At 38.6% G+C, this 24,263-nt stretch overlaps 1 protein-coding gene across 1 annotated transcript in view; it reads left to right on the top strand.

The window, feature by feature from the left end:
- pdzrn3b (PDZ domain containing RING finger 3b) overlaps positions 1-16,490 on the top strand; it is a 233,886-nt gene extending 217,396 nt beyond the window's left edge. The window contains exons 6-10 of the mRNA XM_088005922.1: positions 8,432-8,530; positions 8,627-8,689; positions 8,795-8,896; positions 11,171-11,287; positions 13,959-16,490. Of these exons, the coding sequence (XP_087862048.1) occupies positions 8,432-8,530; positions 8,627-8,689; positions 8,795-8,896; positions 11,171-11,287; positions 13,959-15,482 (1,905 nt within the window). The 3' untranslated portion in view covers positions 15,483-16,490. The remainder of the gene's footprint in view (positions 1-8,431; positions 8,531-8,626; positions 8,690-8,794; positions 8,897-11,170; positions 11,288-13,958) is intronic.
- The last annotated feature ends 7,773 nt before the right edge of the window (positions 16,491-24,263 follow it).

Here is a 24,263-nt window from a genome sequence, read left to right on the forward strand (position 1 = left end):
CATGTAAAATATATTTTAATGGATAAGATAGATTATTGTTTTAATATTCTTTCTCCAAACATACTTCTTTATGACATACTTCTATAACTGAACAATACCTACAGACGTCTCAAAATGTGTTAAACTGTTTGCCCCATTGCAGTGCAACACCAACATGTATTTACATCTCCATTTGAAGAAAAAGTCGAGCTCAACCCACTTCCCCATGCTGGAGATTTTAGTTTAATAATAACAATAAATAAAGTTATCTTTAAAACTGATTACACAGGTGACATCAAGACCCAACAGTAGAGTCAGACGGTAATAAAAGTAATCTGGTTTTGTGTGTTGTTATTGTGTCCTGCTTTAATTCTACTTTTTTCTATTTAATCATAAAAAATCATAGTCAGACAGAAAGAGAGTCATGAAACAGGAAGAGCAGGTTTCCTGGAGAAAGAGGAAGTTTCCAGCCTGCAGTGAATAAAAATAGTTCAGACTGCTCATTTTGAGCATTAAAGGTTTAAAGAATAAAATCTAAACATCTTGAGTAATTGGATAAAACCCAGAGTAAAATACTTAAATTAATAATGTTAACTTATGATTAAACCAATAATTAATATTGATTTAACTAGTGGTTGATGTTGGTTTGATTATAAGAATATTTACCCTTACTCTTATACTTATGGAAGTACTTAAAGGTGATAGAAGTAACTGTAACTATGGTATCAAATAATTAGAATAATGGATTATTCTTGGTTTCTTTTCAGAAATGCCTGTAATAACACATTATGATTATAAGAGTAACTAATAAGTAATGGTTATTATAATATTATAAGTGAATGCTAAATCAGAGAAACTAAGGGGTTATAAATGTGATTTTGACATTGAACTTGAAATGGTGTAAAATGTGTAACTGTAACTAAAGGTCACTGATGTTGTGTTGGAGGTAGATGGTAGGTGAAAGGTCAGGGGGAAAGAGGAACTGATAGGAGAGCAGAGGTGACTAAGGCCTTATTGCTAAACTTTAACTTTCCTAAGAAAAGGTTAGACACAAGAGGACTGTTGAGCAACTTGGACATTAGTACAGACATCAGGTCATCATGTCTCCAAGACGGTGATGGATATGAGATCATCGGTCCAAGCAGTCAGCCAATGAGACAGGCACAGCAACAAAGCTAGCCAATGCAAATGCACTAAAAGGGTGGATAAACCCTTTATAAGATGAGTGCAAAAGAGGAGTCTTTGGTTGGATCCTTCAGGCAGCTTCGAGCCAAGATCGAGATGGACAAAGAACTCTGCAGCTGAAGAAGAGCCGGAGCCACAGAGCCAAAGACTGTTCTGCATATGGGGACCAACCCGTTAGCCCCGCAACATGTGGCTTCAAATTGCATTTCTCTCATCAGCTGGGTTCGAGACCCCAAAGAAAAAGACCAAGGCAAAGATGAAGATAAAGACAAAGGCAAAGAACAAAGGCAAAGAGGAAGAACTGGTGTGTTCCTTCCATGAGACCAGCTCGTCTACATATCGAAGGACCAGAAAGATCGTGAGACGAAGAGAAAGGAGCTACAGAGCTGCAAGACAAGAAGGAGAGGACTGCTCCACGCATGAGGAAGTCACCCTGAGGCCCGAGATCTGCCCCTCTGACTCAGTACTCTTCCTGTACTGGGAGCCTCCTGCTGCTGCAACACCTTTTCCATCATCAGGCCAGTTCTGGGGTTCAAAATGCCAAACTCCGTCCGTCTCTCTCAAAGTTTTCCTTTTTTAGTTCACAGTGTCAGCATTAGAGAAAGATAGGCTAGATTATTGATTTTACTTATTTGATTATTTCGGCTACTTAATTAAGCTGTACTGACCCTTGCAAAATTGCCTTACTAATAAAATAATTAGCATCAAGAAAATCTAAAAGATGTTGTGGACATTCAATTAATGAGTCACCTTAAAGTTCTTTGATGGTTGTAAAATAGCTATGAAGTTTGATTCTGGGAGGAGAAAGTGGAAAATGTTTTATAGGTTGCTTTTGGCCCAAAACTAAAACAACACCCTTGGGACTCGCCCGAGTCACTAAAACCTACCTGGTTCAGTAACAACTGCAAGTTGTAATAAAGAGAAAGAGCGACCGTTAACCGGTGTGCTCTGTGAAACTAGCTGATTGCAGGCTGCTCAATCTGGCTCATTCACAGGGTGAAAAAGGGTGGGACATCTGGAGGCAAAGGTCGTTAGAAGCCAGGCTAGCCTTTCTCGCGCCCATCTTAAACAGAATGTTCTCTATATTCTCATCTGTAGTAATACTCCGGAGTTAGAGGCTTCTCGGACCCGTTAGACGGAGAGCTGGGAGCAACATCTCCCTCCTCTCAGAAGGGGAAGTAGAGAGAGAGAGAGAGGAGGGGGGGATGTTGCGCAACAACAAGGAGTACATGTTGGAATACAGGCTTTTTTGAGCCAGTATTCCAGAATGTTTAATCACAAAGTCCAGATTAGGAGACAATTTCAGAAGAGTCAAGAACAACTTAGTATACCATGAACATCTGCCTGTGATACTATAATGACCAAAATTTTACATGTGCAAATGATTGGAACTTTGTCATGATGACACAACTGATGCTTTATGTGAAGCTCAGCATTTTCACGTTTGCAGAAACACTTCTCTTGGAAATGTGTACAGCGATGGCTCTGTCTGCATTCCACCACACAATCTTGGATGAGCTTGACAGACATGCAATGTTGACAATATATCATCAGATTTACCCTGAAAATTGTACTTTGATATGCACACTTAAGTGTTAAGATTACATCCCTAAGTTGAGCTAAGTGTATTCAGTGCTGGATGGTGAATGTCACACTAAATTTGTTTCATTTGTGTGACTTTGTAACATTAGAACATTTTCAGCATTAATGCCTGTTTTATACTTAAATCTCATTATTTCTCAATTAATAACACTGAGGGGTTTTGGCCAGATCCTGGGTCTAGTAAACAGGTGAACAGAAGGTAAAATGGTTTAGCTACAACAGGAATGAGAGTCAAAAGGCCGGTGCTCAACAGTTGATTTGCATTTGCATGGCTCTCAGCAACTTCATTTAAATACGAAAACCTCTGCTAGGCACAAGGGGAGGGGGGTGATAGGGAAACACGGACACACAGCGTTTTTGACCATTCTTGGCAGTTCTCTACAATTTTCCACTATGACAAAAACCTCTTGTCGATAGCCCTCAATCTCCATGCGCACGGCATGGAGATTGAAGAGTTTGAAACGCAAGGAGGGGCTGTGCAAGTGAACCCAGCCCAGAGTGTGGGAGCCAAGAACAGATAGAAAAACATAAAGTTATGGCTTTATTTCTCATTGTCTTCAACGTAGAGTCTTTAAAACTACAAAATAAAATCTGAATATTTTTCTATATAAACCCTCATGCTTTAAGTAATTATGTTTAAATTATGATGCTCCCCAGATATTCATTTCTATCTACTTATTTGTCAATAGCTGTCAAAAAACTTTTCGTCCTGTGTTCTACATTTTCATTCGTGTTTGGTTATTCTAAATTCCCGTATGGTATGTTGGGGGTTTTACTGGATTTTCTTCTGAAATCGGGATGTTCATGACTGGAATCGGTTCGTGTGGTGTGTTGCTCCTACCGTGTGGCTCGAACCGATCGAACCTGTTGTACTTTTATCAGCTCTGTGGTCACAGAGGTTTGGAGAATCGGCCAACAATTCATAAATCGTGCTGTGTAAATCAGACTTAAGACTCACAAGCTCTACTCATCTCCTCTCGTCTCTACCGTTGCCCTAAAGCTCTCTGACTCTGGTCGCTATGGTAACGTTTACATATCCCTTCAAAATAAGATACAGATGTGCAACAAAAACGGCCCTAAACATTTTACTTTAGTGAAAATTTTAACTCACAATAACGACTAATGGGAGCTCTGAGCTTGTTTCTCTGCAACGAGACGGTCCCATCTGGGAGTGATGGGAGACAATGACACCCGAAGTGTTGCTTATATGCACAGGGAGCTTAGTCTCTATTTGGCAAAGCAGTTTGAAGGCTTCATTGCCTCATTAGCAGCCGGTCACCACATATCATGCAGAGCGGCTTGTAATGTGGGACTCACCTACCGGTCCGGGATAAATCCATTCTCCTGTCTCTTCTCTGGGCCTTTTCCCTTTGCAAAGAAACTTTCCAAAGACATTTGATCTGTTTCTTACTCATTTTGCTGCTTGTGGACTCAATGTTGGAGCTCAAGACATAACCCAGAGAATCCGGTTAAAGAATTTTCAAAATAAAATATCCTCCAGACTCAAATAATACATAAAACGGAAATATTTAATTAATTCTTGCATGGCCCGGTACCAATTGGTCAACAGACCGGTACCGGTCTGCAGCCCAGGGGTTGGGGACCACTGCATTAGATGATTAACGCAAGTGTAGCTTTACGAACAGACCGGAAAATTGATTTCATATCATCCCGGTCGCGACAAATGGGTGGCGGTGCTCATCGTGGCAGCACGTAGTTGGTAGATGACTTTCTGTGTGTCACGAAGGAAAGAGTCAAATCCCATCGCTGGAGTATTGACATTTTATGATAAGCGTATTTGTGAGCCTGCCTCTGTTATTAAATTTAAATATAATTTCAGATTTTTGTATTACTTTTTATTCAGGTTAACTTCGAAAGTGAACTATTATTGTTATAGGTTGATTTTCTAAACTACAGAAAACTTATTGTTAGGGAAGCTCAAATGTGAAAAATAGACTTAAGCTTTTTTTGTTAAAGGTAGCAAACATCTCATTCATATTTAGCTCTTTAACTTTAAGTTAATTAGAAGAGTTTGAAACGCAAGGAACCCAGCCCAGAGTGTGGGAGCCAAGAACAGATAGAAAAACTTAAAGTTATGGCTTTATTTCTCATTGTCTTCAACGTAGAGTCTTTAAAACTACAAAATAAAATCTGAATATTTTTCTATATAAACCCTCATGCTTTAAGTAACTATGTTTAAATTATGATGCTCCCCAGATATTCATTTCTATCAACTTATTTGTTCTTAGTCACCCAGGATATGCCAAAACTAAAAATGGCTTAAAAATAAAGCAACTTAGCAACTTATAATTTACATAGGCCATAACTTGTATTGGGAGCCAATTCAATAAATCAATGTTTATGGTGAATTTTATTAAGAGGAGTTACTCATTAAAGCTTTTATATTTTGTATACACCTTTAAATTTTTGTAAAGGTGTAGTAGAGATTAGATCAGTCAGACTGAACAAAACTCATATAGAAGCAACATTTGAATTTTAGTATTACTTCTCTGCAGGCTGCAGGGGCGGATCTACTGGGGTGGCAGTTGCCACCCCAAACGAGTGCCTTGCCACCCCTGTTGCCACCCCAGCTAGCGACAATGAATTCAATAAATAGCTATGGCAAGTCGGACATTAAGCGCCGACTTGCCATAACTCTTTTTTGAAACTCTTTTTTCCGACAACATTGAATGCAACACAATGTAACCTGACACCCACTGCTAAGTAGCGGGAAGTGCGAAAGAAGGACAGAGCGCGAGGCAGCATTGATGGATATATATGTTACTGGACTGGACATTACGTGATTTATCGGAAGCCCCACATGCGCCATTGCTGTCCATTGAGTCAGGAATATCGGTGGTCAGGAAACTACTACAATCACGCAAAGTATAAGAACAACGGACGCAATGTTTAGCAGTTAATTCAACCATAGATAATGGTAATAAGGGCTTCAGATTTCACAGGTGAGGAAAACGTTTTAATTTAAAGAAAATATTGAACAAGTGAGCAGTGGGTCAGTTATACTAGCCTAACTGTTGCTGGCCTGGTATTGACTTTGATAACCTTAGCATGTGCTGCGCAGTTCGGTGTGTTTTGGTTCCGTTAGCACTAAACAACCCGCCCACCAAGTCATCAGTAGAGCAGCTGTTTAAATCAGCTAATCAACCACCGCGGTGTTCAGGCGAAAACTTAATAATAATCACAATATAGACATTAAGCCTGACAGCATAATGTAACAGACTGGATGTTCTGTTTTAGTGTTTTTGCTACTTTTTGTGTGGGAAATGTTTGCTTTTTGGTTTTGATTCCCCTGATTGGTAATCTCTGCTCTATCTGCTCTTTGAGCTGTTGTTTGTCGGTTGCCATGGCAACGGGTCGTGCGTAATACCGACATACAGAGCGAGAAATGTCTGAATAGAAGTTGTTCGAGCTATTTTTTCTTTATTTCTTTATCCATTTGAATTTTGTTACTTTATTCTTAAATTTCGACCAATAGGCGACCAATAGGCTCTGTCCAGTCCAGTAATACATCAATTAGCAGGATTATGAAAGACGTAAAAATAATTAACTATACTATATTAAGAAATTGTATTTAAGCCTCAGTGCTACATGAAGATCATTTTGAAACAATGCAAGTTAAAACCAATATTTCGTGTGTGTGTGTGTGTGTGTGTAAATATATATATATATATATATATATATATATATATATATATATATATATATATATATGTGCCGATCAGGTTTTTTCCTCCCGATACCGATACCGATCACCCATGAGGGCCGATACACCGATACCGATCACATAATTATTATTATCATAAACACTACCGGTTACATTATGTGGAAAAAGGAACCATGAATTCACCTTAATTTAGACAAAAACTTGTTTTTAATAACTTTTTCCAAGAAGAAAACTAAACAAAACAGGCATTGTGCAAATTGTACTGCTATTGATAATACTACCTTTAACAGACTGAAAACATATGAAGGCGCTGAAGAGGCTAAATAACGCAAAGAGCCAAAATAAAACCTCTCAACATTGCCAAGAAGTTCAAGTATAAAACCTGACATTCAAAGGCAAAAACAGGTTCCATTACAATAAACAATCCAGAGTTACTGAATGAAAACTTCCTGATAGCATGGCGGCTAGCTGATTACTGCTAGCTCTGGTTGGCTGTTTCTGACTGAGCGGAGTAATTATGCAGAACAGGGAGGAGATCGATTATTTTTTCAGAGATTATCTGTCTCATGTTAGGACAGCGAAAGTTTTAATACGCATGTAAAATTTATTTTTTTAGTTAGATGCTGCAGCTTTAAGCAGAGGTTCGGTGTGAGCCTGTAGCGTAGCAGCGGTTCAACAGTGAGAGCAGAACCAGCGTCTTACATCGCAGCTCGAAGACTTAAATAATTTTGCGGGTTATTTGTTTAGCTTTCTGACCGTCATGCTAATCCGGGTGAGTGTTTGTAGCTGTGCGCTGCTTTACCTGCTGTCTGATCCTCCGTATGTCTTTTTTACTGCAGTGAGCCTCGATGTAGCCAATCTCCGTCAAGTATGGCATTGTTTTTATGTCGTATTAGCTTCGTTGTGTTGATGCATTTTGACGTGCTTCAATTTTCCGCTGCAACACGCAAACTTCCCCATTCACTCAGTGCGTTATAGTTACACATCGCTTAGGATTTGTTGCTGCGCGTTTGCGCAGTGTGAATGAAAGAGGAGACCAGCTGCACGGGCAGGCTGGGAAATGAGATGATCGGTATCGGCAACAAGAGCCAATGTTTGCCGATCACCGATCATGCACTTTTTCACGAAAATCGGCCCGATTGTGATCGGTGACCGATCGATCGGCACACCTCTAATATATATATATATATATATATATATATATATATATATATATATATATATATACTGCCACCCCTGAAAAAATTTCTGCCCCCCTCTTGCCACCCCATAAATATTTTTCTAGATCCGCCCCTGGCAGGCTGCTTACTTACAATTGCTTATGTTCAATTATGCATTTTACCTCATAGAAAAACAGTCAAATTTTGCACATCATCATTCTTTCATCCTTGTCTACTCAGAAGAAAATGCTCTGCGAGAAAGCAAGAAGGTGGCACTGATAGTTCAGCTGGTTTAGTTAGCATGCTGTCTAACCTCATCAGTTAGCTAATCCCACTTGTTTGTGGATTTGTATGACATTGGGTTAAATGTTAACCCAATTTAACATTTAACCCAATTTATGAAACATTACATACAATTCTGGGCCAAAAGAAGGGTATCACTCCAGATTTACCCACAAAATCACTCATGGCTTGGTTTTTTTAGGGGCTACCCCTCACAGAGCTTGCCCTTTGGCCTCTGAGACCAATGCTGTTCTTAACTTTGTCTGTGAGATTAAAGGTGAAACAGCACATTGGCTGTCTGCAGCTCACTGCATCATCCCTCATGCTGTCAGTGGGCCTCTAAGAAAAGCCGATGGCCTCCCTGCATCCAGCTGAAAGATTTATTACAGTGATTGATAGATTTGCGTTGCTCTCTGGCCCCATTTTGTGGTCAATACATTTACTTTGTCTAGAAACACACTTACACAAGCTCCCAGCTATTTTTCTCCTGCTTCATTGGGGGGGGAAGTAATTTCAAGTTTAATTTGTATCTAACCAGGAGGTGGATCTGTACCGAGCAAACATCCAAGATAAACTGGGCCTGACCATCTGTTACAGGACTGATGACGAGGATGAGGCTGGGATCTACATTAGCGAGGTAAAGGTTCCAGGGTTGTGCTCAGATCTGCTTTAACTGTGCTTTGTCAAAAGGAATAATGTTCACTTTAACTCATAATTTAAATCGATCCTTTAGATCGATCCAAACAGCATCGCTGCAAAGGATGGTAGAATTAGAGAAGGGGACAAAATCATACAGGTAAGAGTTACAAATACTAATGCTAGAAGCTTCAATTGGTTTGAATAGAACTAGACATGATTAGTGTTAAAAACAGAAAAACAGCCAATTTTTATGTTCATCCAGATCAATGGTGTTGAGATCCAAAACCGAGAGGATGCGGTGGCGTTGTTGACCACTGAGGGCAACCAGAACATCTCTTTGTTGGTGGCCCGACCAGAGATCCAGGTAATAAGCCTGTCAGGATATGTGTGGTATACTGGGTTTACAGGTTAGTACTGTAAACTCAGAGATTCACAGAAAAATTATCTGGTGATCGAAATTGGATGATTTTCATCTTTATCAACCCAGAAACTCAAAAATCTGCAAATCTTAGGTCAACTCATTAAATCCATTTGACCTAAGCATTGCCAGGTTGCAAAAGCACCAATACTCTTCAGTGTGTACGCCGTTACTGACGGAAGATAACTCACAGTGTTTTCACATCTGAGACTGGTAGATTCAGTTTCAATTAGGGACCAAAATTGCAACATTTGTAACATTTTCAGTTGGTGCAGTTTCACTTTCACACTGGACTGTGTCAAACAAACAAAGCCCTTGAAAAAACCTGATCCCATCACTCACCTGTGGTGAAGCTGAACCAAGAACCACAGAAGGAAGCAACATGAAAACCCCTGAAGAAGACATTGACACAACTTTCTTCTTCACAAAATGTAAACAAAATTGGAGTGAGGACAATTTTGTTGTAGGTTGTGGTTGTAGGATTTCTCTTTTGTCTGTCATTTCTCCTGCTAGCGCAGACACACACATTTGTTTTGGTTGTGCATGACATTCTGGGTACTTACTAGGGCTGTTGTAAACGAATATTTTAGTAATCGAGTAATCTATCGATTATTCTTACGATTAATCGAGTAATCGGATAAAAAAATATATAAAATGAAATATTGGTAAATCTGGCATAATACCGGTGTTACTATCAGATATCAATATCAGTCCAATTTTTCATATTTGAGCATCCCTAACAGTTGCTTTTTTGTAGTTTAGAAAACTAACCTGTAACAATAATAGCTCACTTTCTAAGTTAACCAGAAGAAAAGTTATAGAAAAATCTGAAATTATATTGAATTTAATAACAAAGAGGCAGGCTCACAAATATGCTTATAAAAAATGTCTACAATCCAGCTTTTAGTTTATGTATTCATCTTCAGTGAGTTTAATAGATTAATTAAACTCACCTTGCCACCTAACCTGTCACGCTTTGGGTTTGAAAATACGGGAAATGCCGCCTGGAGTGGGAGGAGAGGGCGAATGAACGAACATGGGGTGGAGGGGAGGAAATAGACCAGCGGACTGACGAACCGTTAGACCGGGGGACGAACACGGGGGAAGCAATACGGGATATTTACGACACCTTCACTGGTCACACTCAGAAACTCATCTACCAGCCATGTACGATGCGCTCCGCCACCCGTTTCTTCAGACCGGGATATGAAATTTATTGTGCGGTTCGTCGGTAAAGCTACATTTACACGGTAAGCATCAGCTACTCAGCCGCCCGCCCTGTTCAGTCTATCCGCTCACCTCAGCGCTCTTCCCGCCGTTCGCTTTCAACCAGCAGCCCCGGAGGAGAAATGCTGCCGTACTCCAGGCATTCCCCCAGTCATTTTAAGGATGCTTATTGGTTCCCCAAAAACGATAAAAAGTCGGGCATTATCATCAATCAATAAAATCCCCACAGGCCAATCTTGAAGATTGGACTTTATGCCGCTGAGATTTAGCTTTTGTCAACAACTCAGAGGCGGAAGTGAGAGCTCCGCGCAACGCAAATGAAGTCCCGGCCGGAACACGGTGCGCTAACTAATAAAACATAAATTAACGAAGCTTCGAGGCAGGTAAATTTTCCTCGAGGAATTTTAGTAATCGAGGTACTCGAATCATTCGAGGAATCGTTTCAGCCCTAGTACTTACCCAGAATGCCATGCACTTTAGTCTGCTTTCTGCTTTTGGAGCAGTCTCTGGTCCACTAGGGATTCACTTCAACCAAATCGAGACCTAGTTTTTAGGCGAACCAGAGATTGCTTTTTTGGTCCACTTCAGAATTCAATTGTGATTCACACCTCCTGAAGTAAACTGGGCTTGTTACCCGTTTTACAGTGATTGGTCATCCATGCACACAGTGTGAGATTACTGCTGCTTCTAAAGTGTAGCTTACAGGAAGTGGAGAAAAAAAAGATTATTAATGTTGCGTCTTAAATCTGTATCTAAATCCACCATAAAATTCTGATTAAAATGAAAGTTTCTGAAGCTTTTAACCAATAACCAATACACTGTATAATGCTTTTTTGATGACACATAGGCCTTGAATTTCAGAAGCATGTTCTCTGCTCCCTCAGTTTTCTTGTGTGTGTGTGTGTGTTGTTGTTTTTTTTTTTTTTTACATTTCCACTGTTTCATGTGTGTGTCTACCGATGCGTCTCTCTTCTACTGCTTATGGCATCCCAGCTGGACGTGGGCTGGATGGATGATGATAGGAATGACTTCCTGGATGACCTCCACATGGACATGCTGGAGCAGCAACACCATCAGGCCATGCAGTTCACTGCCAGCGTGCTGGAGCAGGTACACACACACGCACACGCACACACGTTCACAGCATGCTGAGCAGGAAGACACACAATCAATCTGAGTAATTAATGTTTGACTGGTTTCGGTTTTCTTGTTTTCATTGTTAACAGAAGGAGACTAGGAGGACATTGGGTTCATGGATAAAACGTTTTAATCTGTAACTAGTTTCTTGCAATATTTGTAGAGAAAACATGGGACTTTACTTTTGTGCAGTGTATACATCTTTTCACAGAATTTCTACATTTTGTTTGCAGGAAATACTTAAAGCTCACAAAGTACTGTGTGGATAAAGTACCTCACATAAAGGAGGAATAAAGCCCTAAAGTGTTAGCTACTACAACTAATTGTGAAAAAAAAGAAAAAAATTTCTTCCTATATCTCTGAAAAAAGAGAGCATCAAACACAACAGCTAAATGTTTGTCAGCTTAGTATTCTGGAGCCCAGTGTATATTAACACAACACCCTGGTAGAAAGACATCATCAATGATTTTTGTGAGGCAATTATAGGAGATCGACTCAAAAAGCCATCACTGAAGTCCATCATTCTAAAATAGGAAACATTGTTTAAAACTGAGAATGATTCAGTGGTTCTTAACCTGGGTTCGATCGAACCCCAGGGGTTCGATGAGTCGGTCTCAGGGGTTCGGCGGAGCCTCTGCCGCGGAGGTAAAGACACACTTGTGTAAAGTCGTGATGACGCCCCGCTTTGCCATCACTTGCTGCAGAGGATCACATTACATTGCTTAGCCAATCAGTGCTGCAGAGGAACACTTATTGAAGGAGTTCCACTCTCAGCATGGATTTGAACTTGTGTCTTTAATTACTTCAGCATAGCTCACCGTTTTTACCAAATTCTGTAGCTTTCGGTGTACTTCTAAATCTGCTCCTTAGTCGCATTTTTTCGGGGTTGCTACTGCCTCTAATGTAACTAATATAATTACATTACTAAATCAGAATACCGCAAAGTCTTTATTATTTATTATACATTTTTCATTATCTTAAGAATGTAGAGCTAATTAAATGATCTAAACAAGACCTTAAAGTGGTTCCAGTTTCTCTCGATGGCCAACCTGTTGAAACTGTGGCAAATTTGGGTCGTTCCTGGACAGTCAGCTCAACTTTGCTGAAAACACTGACTATATTTTGAAGAACTGTTCTCAGAGACTCTACCTTTTAAGAAGACTTAGTGATCTTGGGGTGACCCAACTAGATTCTAGTTGGGTCACCCCTATGTCTTGAATTTGGGGTGGGGTGGGGGGGGAATCATATTGATTTATCACTACAGAAGGGTTCAGTGAATGCACATATGAAACTGGTGGGTTTGGTACCTCAAAAAAGGTTAAGAACCACTGGTCTAGAGCTACAGGTTGATGTTAACGACAAACCACTTACTGGTCATCCAAGAGGTACATGTCAGGCCCTATAATGTTGACCGTATACTTTGAAAAACAAGTATGGGTTGTTTGGAAGGTACAAGAAGGAAATTCTTTCTGAAAATACAACTTTGCAAAATTGTATTTTCAGTTTAGGAATGAACAGGAACAAAGTCATTTTTTAACTAATGGAACAAAGTACAGATATTCAGGCATAATGAACAAAACCACAGATAGAGAAAAATTAAGACAACACATAAGAAGACCTCACACCAAGCACAGTGGTAGAAGGCACTACAAGCGGCTTATTTTGCAACTTGTACTACCTTTGGTAAGTATTCTGGAGTCAACTGTGGCAACAGAAGTTTGGTCTCGATATGGTCATTGTGAGGGACCAGACTCAAACAAGGACAAAAAATGTTCAAAGTAGAAAAAGTCTCGGTTTTAATTCTTCAAAAAATTGTTGACAAAATATTAAGATTTAAAGCAAGAATAAATCAAAGAATAAATAACAAATTTGGATTCAAATTAACTGAGGTCAACTGAACTCTAACTGAACACAAACAAAACTGACCTACCAAACAAAGAACAAAGGCTGCTTAAATAGGGGTGGAGTAACCTAAATTTACCACTTGAGGGAGGTCTGATCTAACAAAAGAACAAATAAATACAAAATTAACTAAAGCATTCTATAAACAAATAAAGCAAAACTAACTTTAACTTAGCAAACAATAAGTGAATATTTAAGTGACAAAATCAAATAAAAACAACTTGAAGTCTCCCCCTTCAGTCTTTCAGAAATGTGTAGATGGTTTGCCCCAGGTTCCTCCACCAGCTGGTTCCTATAAGCGGCACCTCAAACAAAAACAAGTATAAGTGAACCATTCAGGCAGACATTAACTAAAGTGTGCACCCATTATAAAATATATGTCTAAATGAAATAAACTATACTAATAAAGAAATAAATACTAACACTATGTGGTGGTGGTAGGAGCTTCCCCCACAGTCATGCAACTGGATATTGATTAAAAAAATTGTATGTAAATCTACAGGAGAATAGTTAAAACTCCTTAATTCAGACTGAACTGTTGAAGTAAGAGTAATAGCACATCTACATTATCAAATATCCTAGAATTTAATGCAGCTTTGCACTAAAAATTTAATCAGTTCAAGGTGGTGATCCCTAAGATGACTCTACAAAGTTAATTGAAAATGTGGATCTTGGTGTGCATCTGAGTTTAAGATCTTTTATGGAAGACTTTCCAAATTTACTTGATTTTTTGTCTTTGCAGAAGAAGCATGAGGAGGACGGGGGCACCACAGACACGGCTACATTGCTCTCCAACCACCACGAAAAGGACAGCGGTGTTGGTCGCACAGACGAGAGCACCCGGAACGATGAGAGCTCTGAGCAAGAGAACCTCGGTGACGATCAGACGACCACAGCTTCCAACACACTGGGCAGCTGCAGGAAACTGACCTATAGCCAGGACACCCTCGGCAGCACTGACCTGCCCTTCAGCGGTGAGTCGCTCATCTCTGCAGACTATGCCGACGCTGACTTCCTGGGCATCCCAGCCGACGAGTGTGAGCGCTTCCGAAAGCTCCTGGAGCGAAAGTGTCAAATGAGGAGTGGCGGTGCTCAGGGCCTGTTCAGCCTGGCTGCTGGGGGCACTGAGGGTCAGACAGAGGAGGGCATAGATAAGGAGCTGGAGTTGCTCAATGAGGAGCTGCGCAGCATCGAGCTGGAGTGCCTGAACATCGTCCGTGCCCACAAGATGCAGCAGCTGAAGGAGCAGTGCCGAGAATCATGGATGCTCCACAACAGTGGCTTCCACAACTACAACACCAGCATAGACGCTCGCCGCCACGAACTGCCGGACATCACAGAGCTGCCTGAGAAATCAGACAAGGATAGCTCGAGTGCCTACAACACTGGCGAGAGCTGCCGCAGCACTCCTCTCACTCTAGAACTGTCTCCGAATAACTCCCTCCATCGTGGAGCAGAGAATCAGGGCGCAGTTGGACTGTCTGGATCTGGAGTCTCAAATGGCAAGATACACAAGCCCCTCTTGTCCCCAGTGCAGGAACCCGGTGGCCCCAGGCGGTGCAGAGTCTCCTCTAAAGACCTAGACGGAGAGCTACAAGCCGAGAGCAAAGAGAGGAAGCTTGGGGAGGCGAGTAAGGGTGGACGAGGCTTTCAACCACATTCCCCTTACCAGCACGCTCACATCCCGGCCCACGCTCAGCACTACCAAAGCTACATGCAGCTGATCCAGCAGAAATCTGCAGTGGAATATGCCCAGAGTCAGATGAGTCTGGTCAGCATGTGCCGCGATGCAGTCAGCCCCTGTGACCATGAGCCCAGGATGGAGTGGAAAGTAAAGATCCGCAGCGACGGCACACGGTACATCACGAAGCGGCCAGTCCGGGACAGGTTGCTGAGGGAGCGTGCCCTCCGTATCCATGAAGAGCGCAGCGGCATGACCACGGACGACGACGCCATCAGCGAACTAAAGATGGGCCGCTACTGGAGCAAGGAGGAGCGGAAGCAGCACGCCATGCGGGCCAAGGAGCAGAAGCAGCGCCGCGAGTTCATGAAGCAGAGCCGAGTGGACTGTTTGAAGGACCAGAGTGCTCCCGAGGACAAGAAGGAGCCTAACATCATCGAACTCAGCCACAAAAAGATGATGAAAAAGAGAAATAAGAAAATTTTTGACAACTGGATGACCATCCAGGAACTGCTGACCCACGGCACCAAGTCACCTGATGGGACTAGGGTTTATAACTCACTTCTGTCTGTGACTACGGTGTGAGTCGGTACTGGCTTGGACAGAGAGGGCTGCCACCAACATGTGGCGTCACTGTGTAAATAGGAAATCAGAAAAGCCTTTTAGTTCCTACATTTTCATTGGAGAGTTCCATTAAGAGATGGCTGGGTTTCACTGAATGGGATTTTGCAACTGTAAAGCAATGATGTAACCTTTTCTAGTTTTCAGCTCTTTTGGATATTTTTTGGAAACTGCAATATTTGACTCTTTTTGGAAGGTTTTGAAAGGGTGTAAAAAATGTGAGCCATACTTTACCAGCCAGCATTTACCAGCCAGCATTTAATTTGTATAAAATGTATGGGTTTTTTTGTTTTAATTTTTCCCAGAAGATGCTGATTTCCCAAAGTTAAAGACCACCGGCGATGTACCATCTATCCCAACATGAAGAGAACGTTGATACTGATGTGTGTATGTACGATAACCTTTAGAGTAAGATGTGGAGTAAGCGTTTTATTTTGTGCTCTTGCTTTTGTAGAATTTTATGTATCGGGAAGAGAAACCAGCTTAACAAATCCCTAGTTAGCCTCACAATTTTAGTCCAATGAGTACAATGAGAGATAATAAATTATTGTTTTATATATGATGAACATTGAAATATTTTTGGAGTTTCATTTTTGAGAAATACTGAGGACCTAAACTAGTAAAAGCAGATCAGAAATCCTTGTAAGGCTAATTTTATTGTCATATTTGTATATTTGTACAGTTGCTCAAGACGCATTGATATTCATTGAACCCTTTCATATTTTGTGATGTTATAACAAAAAACCTAAGTACATTTTACCTGAATTTTATGTTATAGTCCAAAACAAAGTAGTGAGTCATCATGCAGTTTAAGAAAATTGATACATTGCACAGATTAGTGTTCAGCCCAGGCCAATAGTCTTAAAATGTCGCCTAATAAGTTGAGGTCACCTATGTGTAATTTATAATGAATAAAATGAAACTGTTCTGCATAGGTGCTGTTTCTAAAGTTGCAGTGAAAAATTAACAAAAGAGGAGAAAAGAAATATAAATCAGAAGCCATTCTTGGAGGACACTGTCTGGGCGCACAGATAATGTAGGCCACCACTAGCTTTAGCACGTTTGGGACTTTTATTAGATGAGGGAACATTTTAGCCATTTAACACCCACTTTACATGGTTTTGAAAGTGTGTAAAAAATGTGAGCCATACTTTACCAGCCAGCATTTATTTGCTAATTTCTTACTCATCTCTACAAGTGTTTTTTTTCCACAAAAGTCAATCAAAAGACACTAGTTATAATTTTATTATATATGTATATATATATATATATATATATACACACAACACACACACACACACACACACAAGGTAGAGGCTAAGCAGCTAGCTGAAACCTACAGCTTCGCTTCTCTTCGGTCGTCGAAGACCCAAGGATGCAAAACCTGACTTCGGACACAGTTGTTCTTTGTTCGACTCCCCCTAGTGGTCTGGATCACTTCTGTTTTCAGCATTTTTTGTTTGCATCTCTTTTTTGTTGCATGTGTTTTTCTCATTGTTGTTGGGTGTTTGTAAATGTCGGCCACCGTAAAATAGTGGTGAAAGTAAAGTATTTGAAAGTAGTACCTTCAAATACTGGCGTCTGTAGGTTCCAGTATTATTACTGTAAATTTAGTTTTACTACTGCATTCACTTTCTGAGTAAGCTACTGCAAAGAAAACTGTAATGCTACTTTTTAAAGTACAGTCTTAGTTTTACGATAGAACATTAATACCTATCCTGAATGAAATGCCACTCGAAGTCCATCAGGTTTTTGATGAGGGTAGGATCCTGCACATTCACGGCTTTTGTGCCCCTTTCTGGGTTAATCCCAATGAAGCAACTAAAAAACAAAATAAAAAATGGGAAAATTCCTGAGAATATAAATAGTGTGGCATTTTGAATACAGCTGGTACAATATATAAATAAAGCTGTTTTTAATTATGTAAAGAGAAAACATCACCACCTTTGTCAAATGTTAATCATAACTTGCTTTTAAACTTTAAAACCGTGTCATTGTATTTTGCTCATTGTAAAAAAATTATAGGAATGGTTTTACCATTGAATGAACTCCACTTGGCTGCCTCATGTTGATATCGGGTGTTGAAGGTGTAGAAGATGGAAAACACTGTCGTGTCTGGAATGTTGGCTGGACCCTCTCAAAGACTCAAAGACCACAGGGACTGTAATAAACCAAGCCCTTAATTGGAAGAACATAAAACAAATCCTCTTATTGATACAGTATGTATTTAAATGATTATCATAACAAAGAATGTCCACTCTGCCAGTGGACATTCTGGCAGAGTGGACATTCATGTGGAGTAAAGTAAATTCCTCAATTGTTGTGCAAGTCACATCAATGTTGAAAACTGTAGGCTGGATTAATGTACAGAAGTTGTAGAGGAATTCATGGTACTTTGCACTGAAGGTGAAGTGTGCTTTGAAAGTTCATCAAAAGCTACCTTGGATGATCTTGTGATCACTGATGGTGAAGTGTCTGTGGTGCTGCTCTTGTTTTCACCAACATGCAGGAGGAAGGGCTGTCCTGGTTCCACACAAATGAGGAAGGCTTAAACACTGGCTTGCATCTTTGACATAATGATGAGAAGACGAATAAAAAAATTATTAAATATATTTAGCAGCACAGCTACATTCAGATAGCAAACAAAGCCAATGAGAAAGTGATTCTACAAAGAAGTAGGATCATTAGAATAACCACATACATTCACATATCTGACAACATGGTCCACAGTTTGACATGAGCTGTTTTAGATTCTTCTTGTGGCCTTTGGATGTAGGATGAAGCACATGAACCAACAGAAGAATGCCTGGAGGAACAACAGGATAAATAGGAGGCACATTAGGATAATAAATAAACATTTTAAAGAGAAGTGTGAGCAAAACTAACCAGACCCACCTGTGTGCATCACTATCACAGTCATTCAAAATACTTTGTCCACCCGGTTTACCCCGGAGAGCATTTTTTACCACCTTCAACATAAAGCATATAATTGTCAGAAATACAGGGCTTAAAGTAAAAAAAAATCCTGAGCCTGGAACTTATAGTTATGATAGAAATTAACTATACCGTTGCTATTGCCACAGTTTAATAAAAAGTGTCTTTGAATAGTGCAAACAATTGCTTCTAACAATACAATTAACAAGCTAAACACTCAAACTTAAATAAGACTTCAGTACATTTCAACTGAAAACAAAATGTAAAATGTCTGTATGGAGTTAGATTTGTTTCACAATTATTCAATCAAAAAAATCATGTCAAAGCAAAAATCACTAAGTTTTTTTTAAAACTTTTTTTTGGTTGAAACTTTTTTTTTGGTTGAGTCTCTTTTTTTTGGTTGAAACTTTTTTTTGATTGAAACTTTTTTTTTGGTTGAAACTTTTTTTGATTGAAACTTTGTTTTTGGTTGAGTCTCTTTTTTGGTTGAAACTTTTTTTTTTTGATTGAAACTTCTTTTTTTTTTTTGGTTGATTCTCTCTTTTTTGGTTGAACTCGTTTTCTTGCTTAATACAACTTTATTTGCTTTGGGAAGCTTACATGAACATTCTGGGCGGGGCTTAAGGACGAGCGATGTAAGACGTGTTCCGAAGCATAGACGCCTCATGGACCGCTCCGGCGCAGGAAATACGGCGGCCATCTTGGAGCGGTATACCCTCCTACTTTGCTCAATCAAAACAGCAGAAGATGCCTCAGCACTGAGGGATATTGTTGTTCTGGTCGATGGATTATTGATGTGAGGGCTCCACAGACAACATTTCACAAGTAAGATGGACATATTATTGTGTATATTTTGTGATTAGAATATTACTTTACTGCATTTATGTCCACCGGCGAGATACTACAGCTAATATTAGCTACAGTGCTTGGTGTAATACGGGTTCAGCCCCGCTATGAAGGCTAACTGAGATTCCGTAAATCTAAAAAAATAATTATTCTCTAACATTGACTTAGATTATCAGACACAAGAGCCTATATTAGAAATGAAACAATATAACACATACTATAAAATTTATATTATGTGTTATAACATTCACCGGCAAGTTTACACAGGTGGTAAAGACTATTATTTATATTCTTTCAGTCTGTCAAAAGTAAGATACATCCTAAATCTTCCGTTTTTGTTTTGAAAGTTTCCTAAAGACACGATGTGAGGAAGAAGAGGGAGAAATCTATAAAGAGAGACGGATTCACTGCAGCATGGATGAATCTCACATCAGATTTTGGACTCGTCGGCTGAAAAACATATATATATATATATATATATATATATATATATATATATACACATGTTTATATATATATATATAATTCAGTATTAATCATTATTTATTTGTGCCATTATTAATCTTTATTTATTAGTGTTTGTATAGTTATATAAAATATGTATTGATATTACTAAATAATTTATTAAATAAATTATGAACGGGTGTGCTTTGTAACTATTAAACATATTTAAATATGATGAACTATGTATTAAAAACATACTTAAAAATACAATTGTTTATAAATGTTGCTTTGATAGATGTTTGAATATGGTTTACAGTAACAAAAAAGTGTGTTATGATCTATTAAATCCGCTGATACATCATTGTGCCTGCTAAACACATAACGCTTAGTGGAGTGGAGTACCGCTCCAAGATGCCCAGAAACGCATGCCTGCCCAAAATTGCATCCCCTCTCGCGGGAGCGCGCATCGCTCTGTTCTCTCGCATATTGACGAGAAAACGGACTGAAATATGACCGAAGAGGAAATTTTAAAGATATTTGTAACATTATCACGTTTCTTAACCATGTAATCCCTAAAATGGTGGGTTTTATTTCGCAAATTACTTGAAATAAATACGGTTTTTACACCTTTATTGACACATATGAGTCGAACTTTTTTTCAGCCCGTGTCTGTTGAAAACGTTCTCCGCAAATGGTTTGAAATTCTCTGTTTTTTCTTTTGATACCATAACAGCTTAAAAGCATTACAAAACAGAGGCCCATTATGTAGAACATTTTACATCATGCTTAACTTTCTAGTCTGTTAATGTAGGAGGGAATGCATTTTAATTCATGAGCCTGAAAATATTTGCATCCATCCTGTTGATATAAAAATTATAGCATTAGCTCAGAGAACAAGTGTCATTACGTAGAAAATGTAATGACACTTGGAGCTAACCTGGAGCTCTTTATTTCTCCAAGTTAGCACAGGGATGCATTTTTTGGCAATTTGCTTTTCCAGCCTGCCAAAATATGCATCCCCTCTTTATTTTCCTCAAATATTATTCTAGTGATTTAAAGCTTATACCAGCAGATCATGGAACTATTCTGTTTATGTAGAAAAAGTTATTTCACTCTTAACTCTTTATTTCTCCAGGTTAACACAGGGATGCATTTTTTGGCAACATGGATTTCCAGCCTGCCACGATATGCATCCCCCTTATATTCTCCCCAAATATTATCATATTGATATAAAACTCATACCAGTAGTTTACAGAACTACTCTAATCATGTAGAAAAAGTTATTTCACTCTTAAATCTTTATTTCTCCAAGTTAGCACAGGGATGCATTTTTTGGCAAGATGGATTTTGAGTCTGCCACGATATGCATCCCCCCTATATCCTCCCCAAATATTATTCTAGTGATTTAAAACTTATACCAGCTGTTCATGGAACTACTCTGATTATGTAGAAAAAGTTATTTCACCCTTAACTCTCTATTTCTCCAGGTTAACACAGGGATGCATTTTTTGGCAACATGGATTTCCAGCCTGCCAAAATATGCATCCCCCTTCTATTCTCCCCAAATATTATCATATTGATATAAAACTCATACCAGTAGTTTACAGAACTACTCTAATCATGTAGAAAAAGTTATTTCACTCTTAACTCTTTATTTCTCCAAGTTAGCACAGGGATGAATTTTTGGGCAATATGCATTTCCAGCCTGCCAAAATATGCATCCCCCCTCTATTCTCCTCAAATATTATTCTAGTGATTTAAAACTTATACCAGCTGTTCATGGAACTACTCTGATTATGTAGAAAAAGTTATTTCACCCTTAACTCTCTATTTCTCCAGGTTAACACTGGGATGCATTTTTTGGCAACATGGATTTCCAGCCTGCCACGATATGCATCCCCCCTCTATTCTCCCCAAATATTATCATATTGATATAAAACTCATACCAGTAGTTTACAGAACTACTCTAATCATGTAGAAAAAGTTATTTCACTCTTAACTCTTTATTTCTCCAAGTTAGCACAGGGATGCATTTTTGGGCAATATGCATTTCCAGCCTGCCAAAATATGCATCCCCCCTCTATTCTCCCCAAATATTATTCTAGTGATTTAAAACTTATACCAGATGTTCATGGAACTACTCTGATTATGTGGAAAAAGTTATTTCACCCTTAACTCCCTATTTCTCCAGGTTAACACAGGGATGCATTTTTTGGCAACATGGATTTCCAGCCTGCCAAAATATGCATCCCCCTTCTATTCTCCCCAAATATTATCATATTGATATAAAACTCATACCCGTAGTTTACAGAACTACTCTAATCATGTAGAAAAAGTTATTTCACTCTTAACTCTTTATTTCTCCAAGTTAGCACAGGGATGCATTTTTTTGGCAATATGCATTTCCAGCCTGCCAAAATATGCATCCCCCCTCTATTCTCCTCAAATATTATTCTAGTGATTTAAAACTTATACTAGTAGTTCATGGAACTACTCTGATTATGTGGAAAAAGTTATTTCTTTATTATCACTATTTCAAAGATACTGAAGGAAGTAAATTTGATATGCAACCTTGCTAAATGCATAGCATGTACAAATAATATTTATTTTGTTCTTACATAAATATAACATACATTTACATTTACATTTTTTAAGTACAGTCATAAAATCATTCTTAAACTCAGTTGCTTATGGTCCTAGAATTATTTTTTCGTCCTTACATGTCATGAACATGATGTCGCCTTCTCAAAGAATGATTTACGAAACAAATATTGATGATTAAGAAAAAGCTTTATGTTGACAAAACCCAATATCATCTTTAGTAAACAAATAAGAAACATAAATATTAATTATGTTGTTATTTGACCATTTTTATTTCTTTATTCACAGATCGCATGTGACAGATGCAACTGGTGGTACCACCAAAGCTGTGTCAAATTCCCACCAACCAACACAGACTACTGCTGTGCAATGTGCATCTAGATTTTATTTATATTTTAATTTTTTTTTATTTTAACATTATTTAATTAATACAGTTCAGTTCAGTTGTAGTTTTAATTTTTAATATAAGTATTTTGTTTTGTAAAAATGTTGCTGTTGCAAATATACTTTTGTTTCATTTAATAAAAATTTGATGTTATAGTTATGTAAGAACAAAATAAATATTTTTTGTACATGCTATGCATTTAGCAAGGTTGCATATCAAATTTACTTCCTTCAGTATCTTTGAAATAGTGATAATAAAGAAATAACTTTTTCCACATAATCAGAGTAGTTCCATGAACAGCTGGTATAAGTTTTAAATCACTAGAATAATATTTGAGGAGAATAGAGGGGGGATGCATATTTTGGCAGGCTGGAAATGCATATTGCCCAAAAATGCATCCCTGTGCTAACTTGGAGAAATAAAGAGTTAAGAGTGAAATAACTTTTTCTACATGATTAGAGTAGTTCTGTAAACTACTGGTATGAGTTTTATATCAATATGATAATATTTGGGGAGAATAGAGGGGGGATGCATATCGTGGCAGGCTGGAAATCCATGTTGCCAAAAAATGCATCCCTGTGTTAACCTGGAGAAATAGAGAGTTAAGGGTGAAATAACTTTTTCTACATAATCAGAGTAGTTCCATGAACAGCTGGTATAAGTTTTAAATCACTAGAATAATATTTGGGGAGGATATAGGGGGGATGCATATCGTGGCAGACTCAAAATCCATCTTGCCAAAAGATGCATCCCTGTGCTAACTTGGAGAAATAAAGAGTTAAGAGTGAAATAACTTTTTCTACATGATTAGAGTAGTTCTGTAAACTACTGGTATGAGTTTTATATCAATATGATAATATTTGGGGAGAATATAAGGGGGATGCATATCGTGGCAGGCTGGAAATCCATGTTGCCAAAAAATGCATCCCTGTGTTAACCTGGAGAAATAGAGAGTTAAGAGTGAAATAACTTTTTCTACATAAACAGAATAGTTCCATGATCTGCTGGTATAAGCTTTAAATCACTAGAATAATATTTGAGGAAAATAAAGAGGGGATGCATATTTTGGCAGGCTGGAAAAGCAAATTGCCAAAAAATGCATCCCTGTGCTAACTTGGAGAAATAAAGAGCTGAAAGGATTTCACCTTTTCTATGTAATGACACTTGTTCTCTGAGCTAATGCTATAATTTTTATATCAACAGGATGGATGCAAATATTTTCAGGCTCATGAATTAAAATGCATTCCCTCCTACATTAACAGACTAGAAAGTTAAGCATGATGTAAAATGTTCTACATAATGGGCCTCTGTTTTGTAATGCTTTTAAGCTGTTATGGTATCAAAAGAAAAAACAGAGAATTTCAAACCATTTGCGGAGAACGTTTTCAACAGACACGGGCTGAAAAAAAGTTCGACTCATATGTGTCAATAAAGGTGTAAAAACCGTATTTATTTCAAGTAATTTGCGAAATAAAACCCACCATTTTAGGGATTACATGGTTAAGAAACGTGATAATGTTACAAATATCTTTAAA

Source organism: Poecilia mexicana, unplaced genomic scaffold (assembly GCF_051168715.1).
Source record: "Poecilia mexicana isolate PSO_F unplaced genomic scaffold, ASM5116871v1 scaffold_5, whole genome shotgun sequence".
Lineage (NCBI taxonomy): Eukaryota > Metazoa > Chordata > Actinopteri > Cyprinodontiformes > Poeciliidae > Poecilia > Poecilia mexicana.